Genomic DNA, 10722 nt, shown 5'->3' with positions numbered 1-10722 from the left:
AACTGGAGTGCATTGGTCTCTGGTAAAAACTCACAGTATGCAACCATTATTTCTGCTGCTTTCTTCACAAAATACATGCACAGGGAATTAGCATCATATATTGAATTCGTCCTATGGAGTACAGTCAAACAACGGCTTGTCAATAAGATTCTGGAGATAATGTTTTTTCCAAGCAGCACTTCAAACTCCCTGCCACTTTGGACACTGGCTGTGATGAATGTGGTATTGCCTGCAGCACACTGTAGCTTTTGACAGTGAGTAAAACCAAATATAATCGTAAAGACTGGAAAAAAATACAACCCTTCAGAAATAAACTGTCTATCTTTTCAGCCATATTCTGAAATGAAAAATATCAGAATACTGTGGAACAGCCCTAGCCTCATATATTTCAAATTTACTGATACTGAGAGCTAACAGTTACCATGCCATCTCCTTACATGATCTTCTGCCTAAGCTCTCAGCCAGGGGTCTGGGTATAGCCCAGGGAAGCATTGGGCTTTCAGATGCTCACAGTCTAATATCAGCCTCACTCACAGAGAAATTAATTCCCTAGTGGGACTGTAGTTTTAAAATAATAGTACCCTAATGGAGACAGAAAAATAAAAGTATACTTTTTCAAAAAAACATTAACTTTCAGAGTGGTAGTTTTATTTGTATGCATTCAAGAGCACACAGGTTCTTTCATAGGAATATAAACATAGCAACTTAGAAACATCCATACCAGACCTGACCAGTACTCCATTTCAAAGGAATCAAAAGCAGATGCAAGAAACTTCACAGGAGGCAATGACAGGACAACCTGCTCCTAGGAGAAAGTTTCTGCTTAATACCCATCAATGTAATGTTTGGCCGATTTCACAATACACCAGGGCTTATATCCCTTAGAAAAGTAATATACATATATAGAACAATCTGTATTTCTTACTTATAGATTTCTGTACAGTAATATTTACAATATATTGCAAAGATTAGAGTCTCTATCTGATGCCTTTATTGCCAATACTTGCTTCCAGGCCATAAAAACCAGACTTTGTACCTTTTGCCTGTTACACTACTGCCGCGGACATTGCCCCTTGTCACAGCATTGGAAAACCTTGAAACACTTTGGTCTAAATAGCAGTTACTGCTGCACACTTGCACCACATTTGACTATTTTATTTTACACAGTTCTAGTCAAACAAAATCAATTTATGACTTGCCTTTGCCCTCAGCCCCAGTTTTAGGTTTCCCAAAAGACTGGAAACCCAACTCCGTTGCTGAAACTTCTGTTCACACCGCAATGGCCCACTTTACCACAGTTTATCACTAAAGCTGAAAAGCTTCCAAAGCATGTCTTTTATAATCAAATAGTAAAAAAAAAACCTTCAGAATTGGGGGGTGGGGGAAGATAGGTAGTGACTAACATTAGTAAGTTTTTCTCATTTTGAGAGATATGACTGAAAGACCCAGCAGAAGGAAGGAAAAGCCTTTACATGTAACAGTAACAGGAGCTGAGTGAAGCCCAGAGCTCCCACTTTTTGAAAAAACACTGAATTACCCATTCCCAAGATGTACGGAGAAAGAAGGATTGTCATCTACTGTTGTTCTGGCATACTGGGAAAGGTAGGTTATTAGCTTACCCAGAAGGTATTATTAAATACAGGGAATCTATAGCTTATCAGGCAAAGATCTTAGGTCCACATTATCTCTGAAGCGAATGATACCTGGGAGAGCTTGGGGTTCCTATCAGTTTGAACAAAGCCAGGGAAATTTTGCCACATATCAGTGTGGAAAGTCACCACAACCCCACTGAACCATTCATAAAGACAAAAAGGAGGATTAAAAAAATATTCAGAATGGGGCCAGTTCTGATTTCACTAACCTCTGCCATAAAACCTTCATCGATTTTGAGAAAGGCTCATGTTCAGTACTTTCAAGAAAATTAAACATATTCCTTCTGAACATTGAAAACTCTGACCAATCCATCTTTCATCTTAACTTTCAAGAGCTGCTCAACTAAAAGAGCAAAAACAAACAGAAGTGTGAAAATGAAACCAAAAATTTCCTTGGAAAAAAACCCCAAACAATTCTTTTCTCCTGCGGTGGTGCACTGATTTGTAACGCAAAAGATTTTTGCTGCACTCTGAGCTGTCTACAGTCATCCGCATTTTCAAAGAAAAGCAGTCCTTAGCTCTGACAAACACATATAAATATTTATGTGGTACAGCACCTTGCAAAGTGAGCATGAAAAGAACAGATACGTCAGGTTGTGTTCCTGACTAATAAACCTAGACTGCATCCCTTAAGAACTTGGACCGTATGTGCATAAATCTTATCATATTAGCAGCATCTTGGGTTGGAGTTTTCTAGGAATCATCCTTTGATAATAATGTAACAAATGCACATGGAAATTTCATTATTTAACAAAAATATCCCCATGTGCTACCTTCCCCCTAAGTTTGCAGAAGCTCACTCATGCAAACTACTTAGTTTTCTCCCAGGTGGAACGTGGGTTCAACAATTATTTTATCTGGAATTGTTATCCTTCTATCTTGACAACTTCAGACATGTAGACCTTAGTGCATAGCACTAGAAAATGAAGATAAATGCCCTGCATTCCCAAACCGTTGCTGTAATTGAGAACTAACCATTCAGAGACTGACAAGCCCATTTAAAACATACTGAAATGCAACCCGGATGATCTTTCTGTGAATTTAACTGATGTCAACTAAACCGCTTGATGAGCACTTCAAGGGCAACTCTTCCAGTGCGCAACGTTGGCATAGGTTAAAATAGGCAACTGTTCCTCCTACCGCCAATGTTTTACTGAATCCTCAACGCTCACCCTCACCCTTTCTGCTCCTCCAGATGTATTTACTGAGAGCAGCAAACACTTGAGAAACACAGCTCGAGTGCTCACTTGAGCTCGGCATGCACCCGGCTGCGCCGGCAGCTGTTTTGGGCCAGGAGAGGCAGCAGTGGGAGCTGCTGCAGTGCGGGCAGGAGGAATGCGGCGAATGAAAACTGCTGTTTCTGGACTCCTCACACTGCGGGTCTAGTGGCCAGGTAAGCTAGACACCAGGCCACCACATCCATGGTAACACAAAGCAAACTTTTAACCTCTGCAGGACCCTCAGGTCAAGTCACTGTTACACCAGCTGGGCAGCCATCACAGATGGGCACCGGTGCAACTGAAAGGGAAAGTGGCTTTGGCTTGGATTGGGGTTTGCGGTTTTTTTTGCATTTTTTTGTGGTTTGCAATGTCCACACAGAAACGCTTTGAGGCAAGGCGTTTTCTAGCGAGCGATGACATATCGGGGTAAGTGACTGAGGCACAGCCAGCAAATTCCATGAGTTATTCTAGAGGCCTCATTCACTACACTGACGATCCAAAGTACTTTTTATCAGCTTTTAAAACACATTTAGCTCGGCCAGTCCAAATGAAGCCCTTTATTGATGATATTGAGTACGTGCTATCTACACTGGGGACTCATGCCATCAGGACATTTACCTGGCATGGCTGTGCCCTGACATGCCTTCTTGGCTTGCAGTGCAGGGATGCCGTCCTGCACATCCCAAGCACAGCCCTACTCCAGACCCATGCTAGGGAAGTGTGGCCTTACATAGCCTGGGATAGTTTCCTAATGTGATCCTGTAAGCCCACTGCTCACTCACAGTGCATAGAATTAAAGGCGTTAAACCACAAGCTGCCAAACCTTGCAATGTTTGTAATGTCACAGTCGGGGACATATGGCAAACAAAGTGGAGGAGCCTATGTACATGTGAATTGTACCGTTCTGCAGCAAGGAGGTAACAGTGCAAAACCCTCCCTCATTTTTGACTACCTGTTTCTTGGAACCATGCTCCTGAAAGTATTTCGGGCAGGGTTTTAAAGGCTATTCCTCCCCACTGGCTGAGCAAGCTGTGTGATGGAGCAAACTAGATGGATACAAGGTGCTCCAATTTGGCTTGAACGCTCTCAGAGAGAGAGGCTTGGCAGGGATTTAGCTTACAACATGTTTGCCAAGTATCCCAGATAAAGCTGCCACAGTTAGTCCTCACCAGCCAAGCAAATAATGTCTAAAGATGTCAGGATGAGCCCTGGTCAAACAGCCCTGGTAAGACAGAGCCTTTGAACCACCAAAGTCCAGGTGGAGCCTGTCTGCCTGCAGGGAAACGCCTGACCCAAAGGTCATTGCCACTTCGTTCCCACCTTCTCCCCCCATCCCTGTCAACAAATTCATTGCTGGAAAGAGACGGGTGCACTACACGGAGCTTCTGTCACAGCCCGGAATGGCATCCTGGGGCTGTGAGCTGATGCTGAACATTATTGTGGATGGCAGCTGCTGCCACGCTTCGCTTTTCCAGGAGCTTTTGTTTCCTGCTGCCTCGCTGGGGCATGGTTCACAATCTCCGCTTGTCATCGCGCTCTGGGACACCCCTGCACTTGTGACAAGAGTGAGGCTGCCAGGGGATGGGGGTGAGGGTAGGAGGCAATAATAAAAATACTAAACTTGGACGAAACAGTCATGAGCCAGATGAGGGAAGAGTTTCTTCCTGCGTCTGGTTTTGTTCAACTTCCAAGTCAAGGATTCTGCAGAAAGAGGGAAAAAAAAGTGTCATTTATTATTTATCACATCAGACAAGCATAAGGTGATACTCTAAAGCTTTTACTCAGCTGCTTATGGCTATTGCCAACATAGTAAATTCCCCTCCCAGGAGATTTCCACTTGAATAATGAACATCCATTTAAGAATGGTGCTGAAACTCAAGGCTGAATAATCTTGATTCAACACGGGAAGGAGGACACAGAGTGAGCTCCCTTCTTTAGAGACAAGCAGGACTGACAGCGAGAGGAGCTGAATTTCAGAGGTGAATCACGGCAACGTCCCACCGAGAAGGAGCAATGCCCATCTCGCTGAGGACCTTGGTTTTCTAAAGCTCACAACCCATGCTCAGACTCTGCAATCATCACTCTGATGAAATGTGTTAGGGAACCTGATCCTTCAAATAGCTATTTTATTTACATGGTGCCCCACCAGGTGCCAGAGAGCTCATGAAAAATTAAATGGAGAACATAAAATATGAATGGGATGATCACCGGCCCATAAAAGCCCTGCAGTTCTTGAAACGTATTTTACACATAATGAACACTAGATTTTAGAAAACAGGTTTCTGCCTCTTTTTCCAAAGAAGGTGCAACAGTTTTCAAGCCTCAGTGTAAAATGAGGAACCTTCAAGGATGTGCCTGGGAGCACCAAGGAGACCACATTGCTCCCCCGTGCAGCATGGGAGTCTGCTGCCCATTAGTAACCCGTAAGCAAACTAAACAGAGCCAAATACATGGATATAGTGAAAACCCATAGATATCTAACTTGATGCTGCATTGTCAGAGAAAGCATAGGACTGAAAGAAAAGATGAACATTTGATCAGAACTACAGGACTCATCTTGCAATCACGTGGTGATAACAACTCTCAGCTTAAATTCTGCCCAGTAAACGTGATATTTAACTTGCGGTAGCTCTTGATGACTCTTCTCCTTTATTCTGGGTGCTGTGTACAGGTATTTTTAGCTGACCTTTCTGAACTTTCTGGTTCTGTGGCCTAAATTGTAAGTACGGTCTCAGTTTTCAGAAATTACCCTGGAAGCAATCACAGCCCTACTGCTGTGGTCTATCAGCTGAGAGTCAGCCCTTGTCTGCTTAAAATTAGGTTTACAATATGGACCCTATGGATTAGTGTTTCCTAGGCTGCCAGAAATTTTCGTGCCAAAGGAAGCTGCTGCCAGTGTAAAGCACTCCCTTGTTCTAGGTATTAAAATTATTGCAGAATGACCATAGACTTGAATAAACTTGCTGTTTACTTCATGGAGGTCTTTTCAACACCCTGTTAGGCTATGTACTATGAACTGTCATTTTGTCTTAGGTGTCAAAAAAAAAAAAAAAAAAGCCATTGGCCAAGTTCGTGTGGGGTTACACTGGCTCAGCCCCTGGAAAAGAGCTTCCCTCCTCCTGCCCTTGCCTTTGCCCTGGTGAAGCACTTCCTCTGCAGAGTGCCTGCTCCCTGGGGTGGTCACCAGCATCTCCGGTCTCAGCTGCAGCGCCGGACACGCTCAGCACCATGCGAGTGGATGGGGAAAGGGCCGACTGCTCCCTCCTGAGCAGGCTCTGCGGTGACAGCCGTGGGTCTGGCCCTGGACCCTAGCCCCAGAAAGGGCATTCGGGAGCAAACCGGCTTTTATTTTGTTTTCCTTCAGGAAATGTGGTTGGTTTTGTCACGTGGCTCCTGCTTGTGGTGAAATCTGCCTCCCATCCTCTGCGTTTAGCAAGGCCAGCAGCTGCAACGAGCTTCACAAACTGCCACCTGCATCATTTTGTTTTCTGTATCTCCCTGGCCTTTTATCACAGAAGGATGGGCAAGGAGAAGTGATTAGCTCAGGAGAGCCCTTTCTTCTCTCTAAGGTAATTTGGGGAAGGATCTGTCACATAACAACACTTCTTGAAGTTGTCAGCCGGATACCTGACAACCTTTCTTATCTACAAGGGCTTGAAATATTTGTGTGCAAACGGCTCGCTCGCTCTCCCTTCCTCCTCCCTCCACTTGCAGGAAGAAAATACGCTTTTGAGAAAAATGTGAATTTTAAAAGTGATCCAAAATTCACATAATTAAAACCGATTTCAAGTAAGTGAATGCATTTTTGCATTATATAGATTAAAGGAATCGGGAGTGACAGCCCCACATGCCTGTAGGAAAGAAGCTCAAGCACTTCATTCCTCCACGTTCATAAGGCCCACAAGTTCTACCAACAGCTGTATCTACACTAAATGATGTTCTTCTCATGCACCAATTATGAACTGTCAGAAAATATACATGTAATCCTTCATATCAAGACCTACTCATGCAATTTTTAAATACCATACTGTAAGCTGCGGTACTTATCCTGAGGGCTTCATGTACTGGAAGGAGAACAAACTGTTATCTACTAGATCATCAATACCAAAGGCTCCATGAATATAGCTCTTTTTCAGGAGATCAGATGCAAAATACACACCGCTTTTATTAAAACCAGGATATCGGCTTTTACCAGGGCTAAATTTGTTCTGCTTCTGTCTGGGAAGTAATTGATTTCCAAGCCTCGATGCCACACGTGTGTATTCATTATCTTTAGTTTCAAACAGTGAAGTACCCCTCTAACCAAGGCAAACCGCACCACTGATTTCCAGCTACCAGTGCCAAACCGCACCGCAAAACCCACTGCAGAGGAGCCAAATCCACTACAGTCAAACGGGACAGGAAACTTAAAGCCTGGGAAATGCTAGGGGGTCACCTGGAGCAAACTTTTGTGGTCCCAAGAGAGACCTGTGGGGGAAATAAGATTGCTAGCAGGAGCACTGACTCAGCTTTGCTTTCCAGATACCTGGGGGGGCCTACGTATAAGGTGATGGGACAGAGAGTGAGGGAGAGTAAGGAGGGGAAAACTGTAGCAGTATAGTATAAATACAGTGTACTCCCAATCAGTAATAGTTTCAGTTCAGTCTGTTATTTAAGCAACTGTAATTAAGGGTTGAATGCTTTTTCTAAGTTTTTTTTCTAGCATTTAATATAGCAGAAATTAGAGAAAACAAGCTATTTACAAAGCAGGAATCTGCAAAGGACAGACATCCCTCATAGACACTGACTCTTTAACTTCATGGGGGGGGGGGTGTCTGATCTAAATCTGGCGAGCTGCACGCAATTATTTGTTTGTCTTCTGGTCTTTGTAACAACAGGGATTTCTGCTTTGCATAAAGACCACACTGGAACATGTAGTATACAAAATAAATTTTCCTTCAGCCCTTCATGAAAAGACTAAAATAAACTACGAGAAGCCAACCGCTCGCCAAAGAGGAAAGAGCAACACACGAATCGAGAGGGCGAGGCTTTGCACACACCTTGAGTTCACCAGGCTGCAATGCACGCTGAGAGAAGCCATCACGCCAGTTCCTGGATCACCTTGTTCGTCTCCTTGGCTTTCTTACACGTGTACAGCCACTTGATTATCCGAGCGTTGCGCTCGATCACGGAGGTGCTGCTCGGGACCTGCTCTGTGAGCTCGTCCTCCAGCAGCCCCTCATCCCCGCTGTGCCTCGTGAAGTCGCTCTCGGACGTGGCCACGCTGATGCTGCGGACCTTGAAGGAGACGTTGTCGGACACCACGGAGAAGTTCTCTCTCCCGAGGTCCTCGATCACCTCCTGCTCCAGGCCGCAGTACTTGAAAAACGTGTCAAACTCGGAGAAGGACTTGGAGTAGCGAGAGCTGATGTCCGACTGGGAGCGGTGGAGACCTCTCCTCTTCACCTCCCTGGCCTCCTCGGGAGGCGTGCTCGGTTCCGAGGGCCTCCCGCGCTCCCCCGGGCCCCCTGCCCCCGGGGCCCCGCTGCCCACGGCGGCGGCTGGCTCGGCTCCGCGGCCGCTCGGCTGGCGGTCGCCGTCCTTTGCCGAGAGAGGCTCTCTGCCCTCGGCGGCCGCGGCGTCCTCCATCACTCTGGGCATCTCCGGGGAAGCCGGCCGCTTCTCCTTCAGGGACCCTTGGAAGATCCGCCTCACCAGGCTCCCCCGTGAGCCGTCCTGGCTCTGACCTCTCCCGAACTCGCATTTCTGGCGGTAAATCACCAGGGAGTCCGGCCGCAGCTGCCTCTTGGGGGTGCCGCGCCGGGCGATGGGGGGGCCGTGCTGCAGGGGGGCGCGGCGGGCGCACGCCGCCTCGGCCGGCTCCGGGGGCTTCGCGCCCGGCCCTCGCCCGAAGCCCCCGCCGAGTTCTCTGCCCTCCACCGAGCAGGTCTCGCTGCCGCTCTCCGAGGCCGAGCTCGGGACGAGGACGGGGTCCTGCCGGGCGCCGCCCGCCCGCTGGCTCTTGACGTACTTGGCCCTATCGGCCGCCAGCCTCTCCACGGCGCTTCTCCTGCCCGGGCTGCCTGCCTCCAGCTGCCTGCGGAGGTACTCGGGCCCCTTGTTGAGGAGCCGCAGGGTGAGGGGGGAGTGGAGGTCGGAGATGGCGTGCATTCCCACGGCCCGGGAGAGTTCAGTTGGCATAGCAGTTCCAGGGACGGGGATCCCGCTTCCAGTCCCGGGAGGGGAGGGGGGGGAGGCAAGGTGGAAAAAGGCAAAAAAAAAAGGCAAAAAAACCCAGAATAAAGGGCTGGGAAGAGCAAAGCCCGGGCGCTGGAGGCGGCAGCTGCGCCCCTCCGAGGGCCGAGCTCCCCCGGCGCGTACCCGCCGCTGCCGTCGGGGCGCCGCGTGTGCGCGCCGCCGCCCAGCCTGCGCGCGCCTCCCGCCCCGCCGCCGCCGCCGCGCACCCGCCCGCGGCTGCGCCCGCCCCGCCGGCCGGGGACAGCCAATCCCGCCGCCGCGCGCCGGGCGCGTCACGGCAAGCCGCGCGCGGCTCCGCCGCCCGCCCGGGGCAGCCGCCGCCGGCGGGAGGGGGCGTCCGGTGTGGGGGGGGGGGGGGGGGGGACACGACCCCCCCCTTCCACCTCCCCCCAGCAGCCTTTACACGAGGCTTCCCGCTGCCCCGGCAGCACCGGGGAGGCGTTCGTCGGTTCGCGGACCGCCGGTGCCCGCCGAACGGGTCCTGAGGCGGCGGAGACCCGAAGCGCGGGTTGCCGATCTCTGTCCGTCAGAAGGAGAGGGCAGGTCGGCCAAGGGGCAGCGTTCGCGGCCGGGGCTGGCGGGTCGGAACGGGCGGGACAGAGCCACGGGCTGTCATTTAAACAACACCTGGGAGTTAGAGACCTAAGTCATGGGTGACAATCGCCTGGGGCAGTCGGAGCGCCCAGCGTCCACTCGGGTGGTCTCTAACAACCGAGTTACAGACAACTTCTTGCATAGGAAACAAAAGCCAGTTTATATCTGCAAGGTTTTCACACACAGTTGGTTTGGGTTTTTTTTGTTTGTTTGTTTTGTTTTTTCTTTAAATTTGTCTATTACTTCTGTGGGGGTATAATATCAGAATGCTGTGGTGGTGATTGACTCATACCTGATCTTTACAATTGCTGAATTGCGGCAGACAACTTTTCAAAGGGAGAGAGATGGGCTACGGGCCTCCCTGTCCTCCTTACCAAGTTTCAGGGTACCCCGTTTTCCCACCAGGAACAATTTGCTCAAAGCTGTGCGGCTGGGGAAAAAAACACACTAGGCATCGTTAGTGCCAAGGAAGCGTGTGTCAAATGTCGGGTACCCATCCCCTCTGCGTCCCCTGGGAGCAGGCGGCGGGGGCCTGGGCACCTCTGGTGCACGGAGCCGCTTTGCTTTGGGGTGGGAAAGCAACAGCTTTTGTGCTTATACCCCCTGCCACGGGTGGGGACACCCAGACTGAGCCCTCCTATGATGGCTGCACCCAGATACCGTGTCGTCACCAAAGGGTCGAGCCACACAAGTGGCACCAGCGTTATCCTCAGTCAGACAGAAGAGGGTACAAAGTACTCGAGTGGGATCTGAGCAGCTGGGTTTTCAGTGGAACTGCAGTCCTCTGGGTACGTGCCTGCCTTTTGTGGGGGTATTTCCACGGTTTCTCTGTGCTATCAGAACCGTCCTATGGTTCATAGAACCATAGAATAGTTTGGGTTGGAAGGGACCTTTAAAAGTCATCTAGTCCAACCTTCCTGCAATGAGCATCTTCAACTAGATCAGGTTGCTCAGATCCTCATCCAGCCTGACCTGGAATGTTTTCCAGGGATGGGGCATCGACCACCTCTCTGGGCAAC

At 49.1% G+C, this 10722-nt stretch overlaps 1 protein-coding gene across 1 annotated transcript; it reads right to left on the bottom strand.

Annotated features, from left to right (window-relative positions):
• Positions 1-626: 626 nt before the first annotated feature.
• Positions 627-9228, bottom strand: FAM110C (family with sequence similarity 110 member C). Its single transcript, XM_075049227.1, has 2 exons — positions 7912-9228; positions 627-4573 (listed from the first exon to the last, which is right to left on the bottom strand). The coding sequence occupies exon 1, from the start codon at positions 9050-9052 to the stop codon at positions 7952-7954; it is 1101 nt and encodes a 366-aa protein (XP_074905328.1). The 5' UTR covers positions 9053-9228; the 3' UTR covers positions 627-4573; positions 7912-7951.
• Between the last annotated feature and the right edge of the window lie 1494 nt (positions 9229-10722).

This window comes from Buteo buteo, chromosome 17 (assembly GCF_964188355.1).
Source record: "Buteo buteo chromosome 17, bButBut1.hap1.1, whole genome shotgun sequence".
NCBI classification, from domain to species: Eukaryota; Metazoa; Chordata; class Aves; order Accipitriformes; family Accipitridae; genus Buteo; species Buteo buteo.
This window is presented reverse-complemented; position numbering and strand designations above follow the sequence as displayed.

Bases quoted from the DNA above. Each gene is read 5' to 3' on its own strand.
- FAM110C (XM_075049227.1), bottom strand. From the start codon at position 9,052: ATGCCAACTGAACTCTCCCGGGCCGTGGGAATGCACGCCATCTCCGAC.